Source organism: Microcebus murinus, chromosome 19 (genome assembly GCF_040939455.1).
Source record: "Microcebus murinus isolate Inina chromosome 19, M.murinus_Inina_mat1.0, whole genome shotgun sequence".
NCBI lineage: Eukaryota > Metazoa > Chordata > Mammalia > Primates > Cheirogaleidae > Microcebus > Microcebus murinus.
Window position 1 is genome coordinate 43,898,338 of NC_134122.1, and position 20,428 is coordinate 43,918,765.

A 20,428-nucleotide genomic window follows, 5' to 3' on the forward strand; every position below is an offset into this window, starting at 1 on the left:
TTTTTTTTTTTTTGAGACAGAGTCTCGCTTTGTTGTCCAGGCTAGAGTGAGTGCTGTGGCGTCAGCCTAGCTCACAGCAACCTCAAACTCTGGGCTCGAGCAATCCTTCTGCCTCAGCCTCCTGAGTAGCTGGGACTACAGGCATGCGCCACCATGCCCGGCTAATTGTTTATATATATATCAGTTGGCCAATTAATTTCTTTCTATTTATAGTAGAGACGGGGTCTCGCTCTTGCTCAGGCTGGTTTTGAACTCCTGACCTTGAGCAATCCGCCCGCCTCAGCCTCCCAGAGAGCTAGGATTACAGGCGTGAGCCACCGCGCCCGGCCAAGGTTTGTTTTTATTTACTGAAATCTCAGAGGTTTGAAGTTAATAAATTATTTCTACATCAAAAGAACAATAAGCCAGGTATAGTCCCAGTTACTTAGGCAGCTGACATGGGAGGATTGTTTGAGTCAGAGACCAGCCTGGGCAACAGAGTGAGACTGTCTCAAGAAAAAAAAAAAAAGAAGAAGAAGAAAAATAAAACAAGTTCTAGCTAACCACCATTTTTACAACCTACCATCTATAGAAGTTCAATAATTTTGCAGGAACATTTCGATAAGTGTCGACGACATCCACAAAAACAATATCATCATAGGTGCTGCTTTCCTCCTTCAGTAAGGCATCTTCCTCACGGAGATTACTTTGATGATCAATAAGTCTTCGGGGGCGAGAATGAAGGTTGTGTAAAAGAGCATCACCTTCTAAAAAGGAAAAGTTGAGAACTGGAGAAAAACGCTATTGCAAACTTAAGACCCAGAACCTATAATACAATGTACACTAAAATTCTTTTCCCAAGGCAACCTAACAAATACTGTTGTTTGTAACTTTAGGTAGGAAAATGGGAACTCTCATACATTGCCAGGCAGTGGTCCCCAAACCTTTTGGCACCAGGAACTGGTTTCATGGAAAACAATTTTTTCAAGTACAACTAGAGGGTGGTGGCATTGGGCGGGGGGAGGTGGAGGCGGAGCTCAGGTGGTGATGCAACCGATGGGGAGAAGCTGTAAATACAGATTAAGCTCTGCTCCCCGATGCTCACCTCCTGCTATAATTTGTCCACAGATAGGGTGGGGGGGCACAATAGCAGAGCTCCTCATAGCTGGGTCCCTGAGGAATCAGTCTGCAGCCTGGGGGTTAGAGACTGCAATTTGGCGATTTCTAGTTAGGCTGAATATATGTACACCTTATGGTTGAGTCCACTTGTAGATATACCCTACAGATATTATTTTTAAATGGTCACAAAGATATTCATTGCAGCATTGCTTATAATTGTGGGGAAAAAATGGAACCAAGCTAAATGCCCACTTACAGGGGAAAAAAAAACCCAAATTGTGGTAGAGTCACATAATGGACTATAGCAGTTAAAAAACTTAACCTGATCTTGCATGTTAAAAGGAATGGCACTGAAAAATAATGTTGAGTGAAAATTGGTAAGTGATATATATATTAATGATTCTATGACATCAGTAATACAATACCCCAAACTATGTTATTTAAAGGTATGTAAATATGTAGTAGAAAGTAGAAAAATAAGAATGGGTGGGGTACACATAAATTTTAGGACAATGGTATCCCTTCTGAGGGGAAGGGAGAGGAATGGGACTAGGGAGATCTACAGGTGGTGGAGGGCAGAGTTCAACTGTGCCTATCATTTTTATTTCTTAAAAAAAAATTGGAAGCAAATATGACAAAATGTAAACATCTAATAATTCTGAGCAATGGGTACCTGGGTGTTTCTTTCAGTACTATTTTTGGTATATTTATATTTCATAATAAAAATTATTAATGATTATTCATGCTTAAAAGACATTTTATTTGCCCTCTCACAAGTTAACGAGTCACTTGTCACATGTGTGCAGGGACTGTCCCCAGATCCGATTAATTTAAGGCAGTAATTCTGTCACTAGGGCAGGGAAGTCAGGATTTTCTCAAATGGTCAGATTAAAGAACATTTCTGAAGAATAAAAAGAAAGTGACCTGCTGAGGGGTGGGGAAAGGAAATGAAAGGTAACTTAGCACTCCACACTTTTTCTGCTGGAAATGGAAAGGATGGAGGTGGGGGTCTGAAGACTTACATTTGGCTTCTGCCTCTGCCACTATCTGTGAGATACTGACAAGTTACACTTGTCTCTGGACTGTAGCATTCTCATCTATAAAAGGAGGGTGGAACTACATCAGTGGTTCTCAGAAATGCTTACTGAAATACAGATTCCTGGGCCCCAGGCCTGAAAGATTTACTAAGTCTGGGGTGGAGCCCAGCAGGTCTGTATTTTTAATGGCCGCTTTTCTGACTCTGATGCAGGTGAACTATAGACAGACCACAGACTACCTTCTGAGAAACACAGGCCTAAGTGACTTCTGCTCCCTTCTGACTCTCACATCCTGCTCTAACATCCTCTCAGTTTAAAGATAAGTATATACAGATGGTCCCCTGACTGAACAATGGTTCCATGTATGATTTGACTTTACAATGGTGTGACAGTGATATGCGTTCAGTAGACACCGTACTTTGAGTATGCATACAGCCATTTTGTTTTTCACTTTCAATACAGTATTTCATAACACATGAGAGGTACAATACTCTATTAGGCTTTCTGTGAGATGATTTTGCCCAACTGTGGGCTAATATGAGTGCTCTGAGCACATTTAAGGTAGGCTAGAGGCTGAGCTATAATGTTTGGCAGGTTAGGTGTATTAAATGCATTTTCAACTTAAGATGAGTTTATCAGGATGTAAACCACATCCATAAGTCAAGGAGTGTTTGTACAATTTAATACTTGAAGGAAAATGAAAGTGTTATAAAACTGCAGTAACAGGAAAATGTTTGGTAATAAGATGAGAGCAGAAATTAAATATAAGCCTTTTTGACTAATGAATTACATATACTTTGTTTTAACTGCATATATCTGAAAAATGAGTATAAATATATTAAATTAATATATACCAAGAAAGGGTGTCTATTTTTGCTACTTCTATTCAATATTGTACCATATGTTCTAGCTGAGACAATTAGATAAGCAAAAGAGATAAAAGATATCCACATTGGAAAGGAAGAAGCAAAACTACCTCTATTAGCATATGACATGATCTTATATATACAAAAGCCTAAAGCATCTGTAAAACTATTAACCAAAAAATGACATATTTAGCAAAGTTGTAGCATATAAGATCAATATACAAAAATCAATTGTATTTCTACTAGCAATGAACAATCTGGAAATTAAATTTTAAAAAATTCGACTTACAATAGCATTACAAAATAAATATTTAAGAATAAATTTAACAAAAGAAGTGTAAGCTTTTTACATTGAAAACCACCAAACACCATAGAAAGAAATTTAACAACACATAAATGAATGGAAAGACATCCCATGCTCAAGGATGTTCAGAGACTTAATACTGTTAACATGGCAAAACTCCTCAGATTTATCTCTAGAATAAATGCAATCCCTTTGAAAATCCCAGCTGTTTTTTGGTTTTTTTTATAGAGATTGACAAAGTGATCCTAAAATTCATTTGCAAATGCAAGAGACTCAGAATAGCCAAAACAAGCTTGAAAAAGAACAAGGTTGGAGGACTCACACTTCCAGATTTCAAATCTCACTACAAAGCCACACAATCAAGATGGTGGTATTGGTATAAGGATAGACATGTAGATCCACAGAACAGAATGGAGAGTACAGAAATAAATCCTTACATTTACAGTCACCGATTCTCAACAGATGAGTGCTGGGACAAATGGATATCCACATACAAAAGAATGAAGTAGAATCTCTACCTCCCACCATATACAAAAATTAACTTAATGTGATAGAAGTCCTACATGTAAGTGCTAAAATTATAAAACTCTTGAAAGAAAACAAAGTCATAGATCTTTGTGATCTCAGAGTAGACAATGGTTTTTCAGATATGACACCAAAAACACAAGGGACAAAAATTGGATTTCATCAAAATTTACACCTTTTTTTGTGTTAAAGGACACCACCAAGAAAGTGGCCAGATGCAGCGCTCACTTACAAAGAATTCATTTTACAATTCAAGAACAAAATAATTTAAAAAATGGGCAAAGGATCTGAATAAATATTTCTCTGAAGATATACAAGTGGCCAATAAACACATGAAAAAACTCTCAGTATCATTAGTTACTATGGAAATACAAATCAAAATCACAATGTGATACCACTTCACACCCACTAGGATAGGTATAGCAAAAAAGATAGACAATAATAAGTGATGACAAGGCTGTGGAGAAATTGGAACCCTCATACACTGACTGTGAAAATGTAAAATGGGCAGCTGCTTTGGAAAAGTCTGGTAGTGCCTCAAATGATTAAACGTAGAATTATCATATGAGCCAGCACTTCTACTACTATGTATTTACTAAGAGGAATAAAAATATTTGACCACACAAAAACCTGTACATAAATATTAACTGCAGAATTATTTATCATTAACCAAATAGCAGAAGCAATCTAAATGTCCATCAATTAATGAATGGATAAATAAAATGGGGTATATCTATGCATGCAGTGGAATATTATATGGCCATTCAAGTACTGATATATATACATACACACACAACATGGACAAACCTTGAAAACAGTATGCTAAACAAAAGAAGCTAGACACAAAGACCACATTATTGTACAATTTCATTTATATGAAATGTTCAAAATAGGCAAATCCACAGAGAAAGAAACATTAGCAGTTGTTAGGGGATGGGGGGAGGGGATAATGGGGCGTGACTGCTAATGGGGCTTCTTTTTGGAGTGATGTAAATGTTCTGGAATTAGTGGCGATGGTTGCAGAACTCTATGAATACGTTAAAAACCACTGAATTGAACACACTTTAAAAGGGTGAATTTTTATCTCAATAAAGCTATTTTTTAAATGACCAAAAACAAAAACCAAATCACCTTTTATGTCAAAGTATAAAGTGAGATTCAATACACGAGATTCAGTGTGCTTTTCAACTTTCAACTAGCCAACTTACCCTGAATAGTATATATAAAGCCACCTGCAACTCCCTCCACACCTTCCATGAACTCATGAGGCAATGTACCCTTTTCAATCTGAAAGGAATAATAGAATTGTGCTCAATGTTTTATCACAAAACATAAATTTGTGTTTTAAAATTGATTTGACAAGTCGTAATACGACTCCACTGCAGCAGATAAACCCATCTAAGATGTTGGTGCATTTGAGACTTATCATATCACAATATGACTTACAATATGACATATAGTAATCTACTATTTTTGTTATTTGATTACAATATCAAAGAAAAGGTATATTCAACAGGCCATACAGTGTTCAAAATTCCAAATTATACAAAATCATATTCTTGTACTTGTTACCATAATAGTACAAAAACCAATTTATTTGAAATCCTAACCCTATCACTTTTCGAAAACAATATTAGCACCTTTGATTTCCTGGAGACCGAAAATTCTCCTGAGTTCAAATACATCTCGGTATATTTTCAAAGTAAGTGTCCATGCAGAGAAAAGCTCCTCTAAATCAACAGTCTGACCTAGATAGTTCAGATACAACCCTATTGATTACTGATGCTGTTGAAGGTGCCTCGAGACTACTATGCCAAAAGCCAACAGCAGTCCTTTCTACCTCTTAGGATTAGAGGATCCTTTACTATTAGCTACCTTTCTTCACCTTATGAGTTATTCAATGCCCTTTTACTGAGCCATTTTACTTCTGTATGTTGTATACTGAGCTGTTTCTTCACTTCTATATGTTGTATACTGCTATGGCACATCTACGGGAGCTATTCTCTAGCTGCTGTGGGCTGGATCAGACTGTCAGAATTGCAGTTCAGTAGATCGGGTTTATGGTTTTCTACATACTCATCTAATCAAGAGGCCATTCTTTCACTATTCTTTTCTTAAACAGATCTTTTCAGCAGAGTTGTACTGTACAAAACAATGTTTTAAGGCTAGTAGAGTGTTCTGAGTTTATTGTGGCAACTTGTCATTTAATTTTCTTTTTTTTTTGAGACAGCTCTGACACGTGGGCTAATAGCTCACAGCAACCTCAAACTCCTGGGCTCAAGTGATCTTCCTGTCTCGGCCTCCTGAGCAGCTGGAAATACAGGCATGCACCACCATGCCCAGCTAATTTTTCATGATTTGTAGAACCTGCTCTCTGGCTCAGGTTGGTCTTGAACTCCTGGCCTTAAGCGATCTTCACACCCTGGTCTCCCAAAGTGCTAGGATTATGGGTGTGCGCCACCGAGCTGGCTGATGTAATTGAAAATGTTTGTATCCAAATGTTGAGAAAATTACTAAAGGTGAATGCTATAGATTCTAATCTTGTAGTTTCATAAAAATTATATACTCTTTATTTTTTTATTGTATATTTCTATATTGTTCTGGCTTGTTTAGAACTCAATAGTGTTTTCTGTTTATTAACTTCTCTCTAAAAGGTCACAACTTGGCTTTTAATACAGCTTCAAAAATTTTCTGATATCATCACTTACTGGCAAGGCAGTCAGACTTAATGAAAACTCTTAGCTCTATACATTTATGGTGAAAACCTTTACCTGCACATGGGCTTTCTTAGAGTAGGCTACTAAGTTACCTGACATATATATTTTTAAATTTCAGTATATTATGGGGGTACAAACGTTTAGGTTGTGTGTGTTGCCTTCTCCCCCTCACCCCCTGGAGTCAGAGCTTCAAGCATGTCCATCCCCCAGATGGTGCGCATCATACTCATTGTGTATGTATATACACATCCCCTCCTTCCCCTCTCATCTGCCCAACACCTGATAAATGTTATTCCTTTATGTCTACTTAGGTGTTGATCAGTGAAACCAATTTGCTGGTGAGTACATGTGGTGCTTATTTTTTCATTCTTGGGATACTTCACTTAGTAGAATAGGTTCAGGCTCTATCCAGGAAAATATAAGAGGTGCTATATCACCATTGTTTCTTATAGCTGAATAGTACTCCATGGTATACATATACCACATTTTATTAATCTACTCGTGTATTCATGGGCACTTGGGTTGTTTCTATATCTTTGCAATTGTGAATTGTGCTGCTATAAACATTCGAGTGCAGGTGTCTTTTTTTATAGAGTGTCTTTTGCTCTTTTGGGTAGATGCCCAGTAATGGGATTGCTGGATCAAATGGTAGATCTACTTGTATCTCTTTAAGTTATCTCCATATTGCTTTCCACAGAGGTTGAACTAGTTTGGTCCCATTAACAATGTAGGAGTGTTCCTATCTCTCCACATCCAAGCCAACATTTATTGTTTGGGGTCTTTTTGATAAAGGCCATTCTCACTGGAGATAAATGGTATCTCATTGTGGTTTTGATTTGAATTTCCCTGATGATTAGAGATGTTGAGCATTTTTTTCATGTTTGTTGGCCATTATTCTGTTTTCTTTTGAAAAGTTTCTGTTCATGTCCTTTGCCCACTTTTTGATACAGTTGTTTAATTTTTTCTTGCTGATTTTCCTGAGTTCTAAATAAATTCTAGTTATCAGCCCTTTTCGGATGTGTAGCTTGCAAAAATTTTCTCCCATTCTGTAGGTTGTCTGCTCTTGTAAGTTTCTTTGGCTGTGCAGAAGCTTTTTAATTTGATCAGGTTCCATTTATTTATTTTTGTTGTTGCTGTGATTGCTTTTGGGGTCTTCTTCATAAATTCTTTGCCTAGGCCAATGTCTAGAAGAGTATTTCCAATGATTTCCTCTAGAATTCTAATAGTTTCACACCTTAGGTTTAAGTCTGTTACCCAGTGTGAGTTGATTTTTGTGAGAGGTGAAAGGTGTGGATACTGTTTCAGTCTTCTACATGTGGCTATTGAGTTTTCCTAGCACCATTTATTGAATAAGGATTCTTTTCCCCAGTGTATGTTTTTGTCTACTTTGTCAAAGATTAGATGGCTGTAAGAGGATGGTTTTATATCTGGGTTCTCTGTTCTGTTCCACTGGTCAATGTCCCTGTTCTTGTGCCAATACCAAGCCTTGTAGTATAGTTTGAAGTTTGCTAAATTGATACCTCCCATTTTGTTTTCATTGCCTAGGATTGTTTTTGCTATACGGGGTCTTCTCTGGTTCCATGCGAAGCATAAAATTATTTTTTCTATATCTGTGAAAAATGATGATGGTATTTTCATAGGGATTGCACTGACTCTGTAATCACTTTGGGTAGTATAGACATTTTAACAATGTTGATTCTGCCGAGCCACGAGCATGGTATGGTTTTCTGCCTGTTTATGTACTCTGGTATTTCCTTCCTCAGTGTTTCATCGTTCTCCCTGTAGAGAGAGATCTTTTACCTCCTTAAATATATACCTAGGTACTTTTTTTGTTGCTATTATGAAGGGAATTGAGTCTTTGATTTGGTTCTCAGTTTGACTATTATTGGCATACAGGAATGCCTCTGATTTGTGTGTATTGATTTTGTATCCTGAGATTTTACTGAATTCATTTATCAATTCGAGGAGTCTCTTGGTTGAATCCTTGGGGTTTTCTAGATATAATATCATATCATCAGCAAAGAGTAAGAGTTTGATCTCTTCTGCCCCCATTTGGATGCCCTTAATTCCACTCTCTTGTCTGACTATTATAGCAAGGACTTCCAGCACTAAGTTAAATACAAGTGGAGATAGTGGGAAACTTTGCCTTATTCCACTTCTAAGTGGGAATGCTTTCAATTTTTCCCCATTCTGTATGATGTTGGCTGTGGGTTTGTCACATATGGCTTGTATCATTTTTAGGTAAGCCCCGTCTATGCCTATTTTGTTAAACATTCTTATTATAAAAAGGTGTTGAATTTTGTCAAATGCTTTTTCTGCGTCTACTGAGAGGATCATATGGTCTTTGTTTTTGCTTCTGTTTATTCTAGGTGAATTACATTTATGTTGAACTATCCCTGCATCTCTGGGATGAGCCCACTTGGTCGTGATGGATTACTTTCTTGATAAGCACCTGGATTCAGTTAGCTAGGATTTTGTTGAGAATTTTTGCATCTATATTCATAAAAGATATTGGTCTGTAGTTTTCTTTTTTGTCACATCCTTTCCTGATTTTGGTATCAGGGTTATGTTGGCTTCATAAAATGTGTTGGGGAGGATTCTATCCTTCTCAATGTTGTGGAATAATTTCTGCAGGATAGGCACCAGTTTTTTGTAGGTGTGGTAAAAATCGGGTGTGAAACCATCTGGTCCAGGACTTTTCTTTTTTTTGAGACAGTCTCACTCTGTTGCCCAGGCTAGAGTGCCATGGCGTCAGTGTAGCTCACCGCAACCTCAAACTCCTGGGCTCAGGCAATCCTTCTGCCTCAGCCTCCCAAGTAGCTGGGACTACAGGCATGTGCCACCATGCCTGGCTAATTTTTTCTATATATTTTTAGTTGGCTACTTAATTTGTTTCTATTTTTAGTAGAGACAGGGTCTTGCTCTTGCTCAGGCTGGTTTCGAACTCCTGACCTTGAGCAATCCTCCTGCCTTAGCCTCCCAGAGTGCTAGGATTACAGGCATGAGCCACTGTGCCCGGCCCAAGACTTTTCTTTTTACGAAGTTTTTTTATTGCTGTTTCAATTTTAGTACTTCATGTTGGTCTGTTCAGGAATTCTATTTCTTCCTGGTTGAGCCCATGGAGGCTGTGTGTTTCTAAGAATTTGTCCATTTCCTCCACATTTTCCAGTTCATGTGCATAAAGGTTTTTGTAGTATTCATAAATTATATCTTGTATCTCTGTGGCATCAGTTGTAATTTCTCCTTTATTATTCCTGATGGAACTTATTAGAGATTTCTTTTCTGCTTTTCCTTAGTCTAGCCAAAGGCGTGTCAATTTTGTTTATTTTTTCAAAGAACCAACTTTTTATTTTATTAATCTTCCATATAGTTTCCCTATTCTGGCAATTTTTTTAAGGTTAGCTGAATGTTTAAGCTGTCTTTAGCTCTCTACAACTATTTTTTACCCCCAAAGTAGATCATTTGTGTATTTACATTTGAGCCTAGTCCTCAACTCAGAAACAAACTTATTTCCTTTAGTGTAACCAACTCAAATACTACAGAATTTTGGCATGTAATGGATATTTTTAAGTTTTCATAAACAGAAAAGGAAGCAAGATATTAAATGCATTTGTCTTAAAAATAAGCAAAGAAAATTACAATTAAATTCCATGAAACTTTGTATCCTAAACAAATAATCTTCATAATAAAAGATAAAATCCTAGACCCTAAACATGGCCTACAAGTCTAACTGTGTAATTACATATGAATTTGTGGGTCTGTTTAATGTCTTTCTTCCTCACTGGACTATAAGTTCCACTGTGAGTGAGTGATGGGCCTATTTTGGCTGCTACCGTTGCCTGCCTTACAAATGCTGTACAGTAAATGGTTTTTGAATGAGCAATAACATATCATGTGATATTCATTTCAAATTCACAAATTAATTCATATGAATAAGATTAATATTTAATGAAATCACTAAGCTTGTAAATTTAAATGCCAGTGCATTCCTAATTAGACCAGAACATCAAGGAAAATAAAAGATTGTCTAAGACACCACCACATAACACTTATTTACTGAAGTTCATGATTTTAAGTCTTCCTATATTTTACCTTGAGAAATTTACCTGTCAAGCTATATTAAATTTGAAGCAAATTTGAATAAATGAGAAATACGAGTCAGAAATCTCAGAGTTGCTTCAGCAATATAAATGAAAGTAGGTACTTGATCTTATTTTCTAATATTTTTATCTATAGTATTTTAACTGACATTTTACTATCAATGTGAGATACTTAATATTCTAAATACTACTAAGCAAGCATTCTTTTAAAGAATGCTAACTTAAACATTATTCAGAAATAAAATACCACACTTTAAAAATGTACCAATCTTAAGGCAAACCTGTATATTCACTAACACTGGACTTAGAGAATCATATAGAACATTTGAGTTTTTTTGTTTTTACTATGGTAACTCAACATTTTCTACCACAATATGTTCTAAAACACATAAGAATTATTGTTTCATACTGTCTAGATTGGTATAAAAATAAATTTTACAACACTTTTATACATCAGAAACAAGCTAATGTTACTAAACAAGATAAAAACAAAAACAAAAGAATGACTTACTGTAATGATTCTGAAAACTCCCCCTCCATCATTTACTGCCACTTTGTGAAGATTTCTTGACACAAGGCCGTGGAGGTCCTGGCTCTCCCACACGATTGTACCTTCAAAGCTCTTTTGTGGAAAGATGAATAGTGAGTCAATTCTTTTATTGTCATCTTTTAGGTTTTAAGTTAGTTTTTAGGTAAGATTTCAGAGAAAAGTTAATTTTTTTCCAAGATATATCAGTTAAAATTTTTATCCCACAACTCTGGCACACCATTGTTAACATCTTAGTGTATATTCTTAACCATATTTTCCATGCACATATAAAAAACAATTACAAAAAATTATATATAGATGATTTTACATGCTGCTGGTTGTCAATTCCCATTGTATCAAAAGCATTTCCTTTTGTTGCTGTGGCTGTTACAGGCATGCTTTTTCATTACTGTATAACATCCCACTGAGTGGATACATTCTGATTTGCTCAAACATTTCCCTATTGGCAGATATTCGGTTACTACCAAACATCTACAAAAAGAATGTAGGTATGTTTTGGTATAAATGTTTATTTTCCCCCAACAATTTGTTTTTTATTTAAAATAAATTCCCATAGGTACTAGGACAAGAAAGAGATATTTTTTGTCGATTTTGGTACACATTGCCAAACTGATTACCTAAGCATTTTCACTAATTTATAAAGTCACTAGCAATTTATGAGAATATCAGCTGCACTGCACTCTCCCTAGTACAGGATTTTAGTAAAAGAAAAGTAGTCTAAGATAAGTAAATTTTTAAAAAATGATTCTTCATTTAGTTGGATTTCTCTGATTTCTAGTGATGCTTATGAATGGAACATTCTCTTCTGAGAACTGCCCTGTCATGCTTTTTTGCCATTTAGCTCCCAAGTCTTCTATTTTTCTTATTAATCTGTGTGAGGTTTTTGTAGGGTAATGACCTTAATCCTGTGCATATTTTATAGGCTAAAATATTTTTTTAGCATTGTCTGCCACTCAGTATTACATTATATTTTTTTTTAATTCAAAAGTCCATAAATCTTACCTTGGCCACTCTGACAAGCTTTTCCTCTGTGATTATTACTATTAAATTCTAAGCTTAGAAAGTTACGCTCTCCTGCCCCAAGATCTGATGTACATTTACATCCCAACGTCTTCTAATTTCTCCAATGTCCCCATTTTTAATTCTGTGCACAGCTGGCTCCTTAGCCCTGTTCAGATCTCAGTTCCACTGTCATCTCCTCAGACAGGCTCTCTCCGGAGATCTCACAGGAGGCCCCAACTCCCCAAATCTATCACATCAACCTGTTTTATTTTCTTAATACCACATATCATTCTGATATATCTTGGTTCTTTTTTCTTTTTCTTAGAGACAGGGTCTTGCTCTGTTACTAAATCTGGAGTGCAGTGGTGTAATCATAGCTCACTGTAGCCTTAAACTCTGGGCTCAAGGGTTCCTACTGCCTCAGCCTCCAAAGTAGCTGGGACTATAGACATGCGCCCCCACACCTGGCTAATCTTCTAAAGTTTTTGTACAGATGGGGTCTCACGATGTTGTCCATGCTGGTCTCCAACTCCTGGCCTCAAGTGATCCTCCCGCCTTGGCTTCCAGAGTAGCTGGGATTATAGGGTAAGGTGTTGTGCCCAGCCTTGTTTTGTTGTTAAGCAAGGGAGGAACTGTATCTTCTCCTCCTCTCTTACACCTGTTCCTGGTCCATAACACAGTTTAATTTCTATTCTTCACTTCTTCTCTCATATGCCTACTTTTTATTCTGACATAAGGAAATTATAAACCCAGGAGTCATTTAAGATGCAAAATGACCTGTTTATGGCAATTCCCAGCTAAGATCATAAAACCAAAATAAAAGTTAGGAAAAAAACAACATGGTATAGGTCAGAAAAATGAGATATCATAAATTATCTCTCCCATAACATAAGCAAGCTATCTGCATCCCCTTTCGCATGTTAATGCTTTTGTGTTATACTTCTAATTTCTCATCCAAACAAGAGTAGCTTAAATATATATAATACTTTCGTGCCTGTGAACACTAACAACTTATTGTAGATTACATCTAAAGAATTTCGACTTTCACTAAAAAAAAGCATATAATAATCCATAATGCTAAGCTCTAGTAACTAATCTCTAGTAACTCAGGTTACTAATCTCTAGTAACTCAGGTGAACAAAAATAGTCTGCTTTTTACTAAAATTAGTTTCAAGTTTCAACTATTAAGGAAAATATGAAATTAGAGAAGTAAATGTTTTAAGAGAAACACACAGCAGTCTTCATTTAAACCTGTGACTCCCACTGACATTTATGCTTTAGCGAGCTACACAATGAGAACGCTACAGGAGATCTGCTTACTTGACAAGCCACACTGCTGACATGTTATTTTGGCAGCCATCAAGTGTGGAGGGAGTAAGATGAAGAAAAAGTCATCTGCTTTCCCTCTTAAATGGACTGAACAGTTTTTCTTCTGCCACTGTTTGCTGATGATATATAGGTATAACCATCACTATCATTTTTCTGAACTAAGAAGCCCAATCAGCTTGATGCATTAATTTTATGTAAAATTAAACACATTTTCTAATCTGTCACAGGACTAGGTAAAACAAAAGAGAAAAACATATTTTCAACAAACATAGGATCAGATACACAAGGAGAGAATCTTCTTAAATTTTCAAGTTATTTTTTCCACTTATAAAACTAATATATATTTACTACAGAACATTTAGAAAATAGATACACAAAAAGAAAATAAAACTCAGCAATAATCCTATCCCTGAGATGGAGCACTCACTCTATTTTATGGCAAAGTATTACCCCAAAATAAACTAAAATTAAAAAAAGAATCCTACCCCCAGGTGTAGCCACTATTAAATAATTGCTTGTTTTTAAAAGAAAAAAATTTTACTCAAAAGTAATAAAAGATCAAAAGTCTATTTAGCTTAAAGCTTGATGGGAAATAAAGATCACAAGGCTACAGTTGTTAAGTCTTAACTAGGCCGGGTGTGGTGGCTCACGCCTGTAATCCTAGCACTCTGGGAGGCCGAGGCGGGCGGATTGCTTGAGGTCAGGAGTTCGAAACCAGCCTGAGCAAGAATGAGACCCTGTCTCTACCATAAATAGAAAGAAATTAATTGGCCAACTAATATATATAGAAAATATTAGCCGGGCATGGTGGTGCATGCCTGTACTTGGGAGCTACTTGGGAGGCTGAGGCAGCAGGATTGCCTGAGCCCAGGAGTTTGAGGTTGCTGTGAGCTAGGCTGACGCCACAGGTACTCACTCTAGCCTGGGCAACAAAGCAAGACTCTGTCTCAAGAAAAAAAAAAAAAGTCTTAACTAAAATGGCCACTTACTATTTTGGCTGAGTATGTCTCATCATTGGTACCCACTGCCAGACTGTACCATCTTAAACACCAGCAAGGAAGGTTAACCTGTCTCTCTCAACTCAGCTTTTATTTTGAAAAACTTCAAACCTATAAAAAAGTTCAAATCACTATCCAAATTACCTAGACTCACCATTTGTTCACTCTTTTTTGAGACAGAGTCTTACCCTATTGCCCGGGCTAGAGTGCAGTGGTAAGACCATAGCTCACCAAAGCCTTGAACTTCTGGGCTCAAACTACCCTCTCACCTCAGCCTCCTAAGAAGATGGGACTATATGCACAAACCATCATACTTGGTTAATTAAAAGTTTTTTTTGTTTGTTTTTTTTTACAGAGATTGGGTCTTGTTACATCGACCAGGCTGGTTTCAAACCAGCTGTCCATGTTTTGCCACATTTGTTTTCTCTCTCTACACACATCATTTCTGCTGTTGAATCACTCAACAGTAAAATGCTGATATCACATTTTATCTTTAAGCATGTGAGCATGTATTTCTAAGAACAAGGATAGTCTAAGGGAAAGTACTTTTTTAAATGGACTAATCAAATTTTATAATTTTTTCTATAAGGCTGACCAAGAAAACAGAGCAGAGTCCATAAAACTGTGATTAGCTTGAAGCATTAACGTTTACTTTCTTCCTCTTTTCCTCATACTGTGTGACTGCCTCTTCTGGAACAGAGTTTCTCAGCCTCAGCACCATTGCCATTTGGGGCCAGATAATTCTTCTCCGTGAGGGGCTGTTCTGTACACTGCAGATGTTTAGCATCATCCCTGTCCCTCTACCCACTAGCTGCCAGTATCCCCCAGCACCCGCTTTTGACAACTGAAAGTGTCCCCTGGGGTACCAAACGGTCCCTGGTGAAAACCCTCTGAACTGGGTAGTATAGCACCTCCGTCTTACAGAGGAAGAAACAGACACAGTGAGGTTACGTACCTCACACAAGGTCATAGAGCCATTAAGTGGCAGAGCAGGGATTCAAACTCGTCCATGCTGCACCCACACAGGCCCACTCAGGCACTTGCACCCAAACATGCCCTCACATACCTACTTAATCCCAGGTAGATCATTTCTGTTTTCCTACTCATAGCAATCCTTGTAAGTCTTTTGTGAAAATGAACCCTACGTCAGGCTTTAGCTCTTTCCAGATAGCACCTAACACACTGCTAGTGCTCCTGGTCTCCTCGGAGTAACAATACTCTCCCTATGGGAATCACACAAAGTCTGAGCTAGGTTCTGCCCACGCTAGTCCTGACTAGAAAGGAGGGACTCTCATCACTGACTTGCTTCAATCCTAAAGGAGCTTACCAATTAGTTCAGGTAGGAAAAGTGCTTACACCAGTGCCTCCCACACAGTAAGTTCAGTAGAATATCAGTGTTAACTCTTTTCTCCCCACTCATATGTAAGCTGCTTTAAGGGCAGAGATCTTCATATTGTGTCCTGATATGGCCCTAGTGCTTGACACATAGTAAGTTCTCAATAAATATTTGCTGAGTAAATGAATGAACAAACCAAAGAATGGCTTCCTGCCAAAAACTAAGATCCAACACTTGGCCAGTACTACTTAGTTGAACTACTACTTCTAATTAAAAGAAAAAGATAATTTTGATGGTACACCCTGCACTTAAAAAAGTTCATATATGAAATTAAAAAGAATAAAAGGATGTAGAAAAACAGGCACTCTAGTATACTGCTAATGATTATTCAAATTAATGCAAATTGCTAAACCACCCTCCATGAAGGAATCATACACCTTAAAAATGTATATATCCTTGATCCAACAATTCATCCTAAGAAAATAACTAGTTATGCACATAAGACAGAGGTATAATGATGTTCACTATAACCTTTTTCATAACACTGAAAAATTGGAAATACATCAATATCCAAATACAGAGTTAAAATGATAATTTAATTAATACAATGTAATGCTATGCAGGCTAGGCATGGTGGTTTACATCTGTAATGCCAGCATTTTCAGAGGATGAGGTGGAAGAATCACTTGAGTCCAGGAGTTCAAGGCTAGCCTATGCAACATAGTGAGATCTTGTCTCCACAGAATATTTTTAAAAATTAGCTGGGCATGTGGCACATGCTTGTAGTCCTAGCTACTTGGGAGGCTGAGGCAGAAAGATTGCCTGAGTCCAGGAGTTTGAGGTTATAGTGAGCTATGATCATACCACTGTACTCCAGCCTGGGTGACAGAGTGAGATACTGTCTCAAAATAAAAACAAAAACAAAACAATGTAATTCTACGGAGCATAATAATGGAGGCCAGGCACAGTGGCTCACATCTGTAATCCCAGCACTTTGAGAGGCTGAGGAGAGAGGATCGCTTGATGTCAGGAGTTTGAGACTAGCCTGGGCAGCATAGCAAGACCCTGTCACTAAAAAATAAAAAGATTTGCCAGGTGACATGCACCTGTAGTCCCAGCTACTCCAGAGCCTGAGTCTAGGAGTTCCAGCTTGGGCAAGAGAATGACTGTGTCTATATTAAAAAAAAAAGGGAATATATTTATATCAAAAGATGTTTATGATAATCAAAATGGATTAAAGACTTAAATCTAAGATCTGAAACTATGAAACTACTAAAAGAAAACATTGGGGAAATGTTTTAGAACATTGGTCTGAGCAAGGATTTCTTGAGAAATACCCCAAAGCACAGGTAACCAAAGCAAAATTTGACAAATAGGATCACATCAAGCTAAAAAGCTTCTGCACAGCAACGAAAACAATCAACGAAGTGAAAAGATAACTCATAGAATGAGAGAAAATATTTGCAAACTACCCATCTGACAAGGGATTAATAACTAGAATATGTAAGGAGCTCCAACACAATAGGAGGTTCCTTGGAGGTATAAATGCAGAGCGCTACATTTTAGTACATCCACAGTTAGTACCCTCATCTACCACTCTGGAGAACTGCCCTGGTACAGGAAAATATCAAGTGCCTGCCCCTGAAAGTACAGACCCACTCCTAAGAGCGACTGCATTGGTACTGCAGTCTTTTTATTACACCCTGTACCTCCGGTAAGATGAACTGTTCCACAGGCTTGTACCACAGCTTGTTCACTTGTACACCACAGCTCGGAGGACTAAAGCGAGCAATGAAGAGGGCCTCCTACAAATGGGGGCGGGGGGGGGGGGGAGCAGGGTGGAGAAAAAATACTTCATGTTACATGCTGCAACAAGTTTTAAACACCGTACACATTGGTCAGCTAAATCCACAATGGCCTTAACTGTGCTTACTAACATTGCACTGGCATCATTTGGCACCATTTGGGTTTTCTAGTGCAGTCATGCTTATTAAATCAAGATATTTAAGATAATCAAAGTTGTCATAAAGTTCTCAAGTACTAAACATAGTCCACATAAACTTAAAAAAAATCCTACCTTGTAATTAAAAAGCATTAAGGGAAGTGAGAGGTGTTAAACTAAGTCAATGCATTATAGTGTCAAAACTCCCCCAAAGGGCTAAGACTAAACTGAGAGGTCACAGATTTCTATAGATAACAAAAGCACTCAAGAGTCCCCTTTCAAAAAGAACCTTGATATAATAAGATAGGGGTTTAAAAATTTTAAGAAAATAATATAAACAAAAGAGAGAATATATAAGAGGACTAATTTTCATTATATCTATTTTTCCTTGGACCCTCCCATTTCTTTTAGGCAAGAACATTTCCTTATTCTCGTTCTTATATGCCAACTTACCACAGGAGAAAATTCTGTTAGGCTATCAAAACCATGCAAGAAGTTCAAAACTAAGGACATGTCATTAGATTATGTCTATTTCTTTCATGAACACCAGTTCTTAGCAATGCAGCAAGAATATTTTTTGCATTGTCACTACCCATGAACCCATTAGCATCCACTTAGACTAGTCCTTTCCTGAGGATAAAGATTATTAACTCCTTCCTAGTTAAAAAGAACTAAAACTTAAATCAACATGATTAAAATATTGTATGTCTGAACCAAACTACTTGATTGATAACTCACACATTATAGTTTTTTAAAAAAACTATACATACTAAGATAATTAAACAAGTGTATCTAAAAATTTCAAGATTAATTCTAATCTCTAGATAACAGTGGAATACAGAGTACTGCTATCTCAGTTATCTATTTGAGCCTCCTATTACCTGTTTGAGCTTCAGTATCAAGAAACCTTTAACTACAATCATATATGGACTCCTATAGCTGAGTAACTTGAAAAAGCTTTTCTCACTGAAATAATAGCTAGTATCATCAGGATTTGTTCTCTATTTATGTCTACAAACATATTAACAAACTACAGATTCTTTAAAGGAATTAAAAATAGTACAAATTGCAAAAAAGGAATTTTAAACTGATTTCAATATTTACTGGTGACTCTCTAACATTGTATCCACTGCTAATGATATACATTAATAATACAAACACATTAAAAAAAACTGAACAGAGTTCTGTTTCCAGTAATATCAAACCTATTCTCCTATAGAAAATAATTATGAATTCTGGAAAAAAACATAAAAAACAATGATCTGAGGGCACTGGAATTTGAATAAGCAGGCATAAACTGGAGGAATACTTGGAAGAATGAAAAGGCTCTGAATATACATCTCTCACCCCCTTATGGCTCTTTGCCTGAAGATACGACTCTAGGGCAACTAAAAATTTGGATGAAAACCTAGTCTTTCTGGTTGAAAAATTAGAGAACAGAGTTGGGGCACACCCATCAGCTCAAAAAGGACAATGGTGGTAAGGGGAAATCTCCCAGAAAGGAAAGGATCCCAAAGGGAGAGAGCTGTAAATTCTTCATATAAACTCTGCCCAAATCTGTGGCTGACTCATGAAATACACATTCAAGGCAGAAGTCAAGCAGCCCATCTAAGGCCAAAAGAATTGAACGGAGATTTCAGCTGCTTCCCATTGCAAAGGAGTCAGAGTTTAGAGTCTTTGCCCAGCCAATTTAACTGCTTCCTAAAACAAAAAAGAAAAAACAATATCCTTTGAGGAATATAATAGAATCTAGAGTTCCTACAATGAATTATTCACACTAGGATACAATCCAAAGGTATTAGATATAAAACAGGAAAATGTTACCCATACTTAAGAGAAAAGATGATCATCAATAAAGACAGACTCCAAGATGACTTGCAATAAGCAGACAAGGATTTTAAATCTCTTTTTATAACTATGGTCAAGGCTGTAGAGAAAAATATGCTCAAAAGTAATGAACACATATTTTAAAGAAACTGTAAAAAAGAACTAAATAGAAACTGAACAACTAAAAAGTACAATATCTAAAACAAATCTAAAATAAAAAATTCATTGGATAGGCTTAACCACAGATTTGAAATGACAAAAGAGGCAGTGAACTTGAATACATATTAACAGAAATTATCTAAATTTGAAAAACCGGAAAAAACATTGAAAAAAAATGAACACAGTCTTATGATCTGTGGGACAATACCAAAAGATCTAACATACAGGTAACTGGAAATCCCAGGAGGAGTAGAGAGAACAGGTGGGGCTGGAAAAGTTTTGAAGACATTAATAGCTGAAAATTCCCCAAATTTGGTAAAAGACATAAATTAACAGATTGAAGAAACTTGGCAAACCCTAAGTAAAAGAGACATAAAGAAAAACCACACTAGGGTACAACACAACCAAATCGTTAAAAATCAAATATAAAGAGAGAATCTTTCAAAAGTAGCTAGGAAAAAAACAAAAACGTCATTTATGTACCTAATACACAGGAACAATAATATGAAAGATGGTTGACTTCTCACCATAAGTAATGGAAGCCAGAAAGCAACAGAATGCATCTTTAAAATATTGGGGGCAGGGGGAAGATCAACCCAGAATTCCATATTCAGATGAGATCCCACAAGAATAAAGGG

General features: G+C 36.7%; 1 protein-coding gene across 5 annotated transcripts in view; it reads right to left on the reverse strand.

Moving 5' to 3' along the window:
* Positions 1-20,428, reverse strand: part of B3GALNT2 (beta-1,3-N-acetylgalactosaminyltransferase 2) — a 53,688-nt gene that overhangs the window by 10,143 nt on the left and 23,117 nt on the right. For 4 of the 5 annotated variants that reach the window (XM_020281511.2, XM_012738271.3, XM_075995483.1 and 1 more), the window contains exons 5-8: positions 17,572-17,667; positions 11,159-11,269; positions 5,039-5,117; positions 563-746 (exon numbers count right to left, since the gene is read on the reverse strand). In XM_020281511.2, coding sequence (XP_020137100.2) covers positions 563-746; positions 5,039-5,117; positions 11,159-11,269; positions 17,572-17,667 — 470 coding nt within the window. Of the gene's footprint in view, positions 1-562; positions 747-5,021; positions 5,118-11,158; positions 11,270-17,571; positions 17,668-20,428 lie in introns of those variants that run through there. The other variant, XM_075995484.1, reaches the window with a different exon arrangement.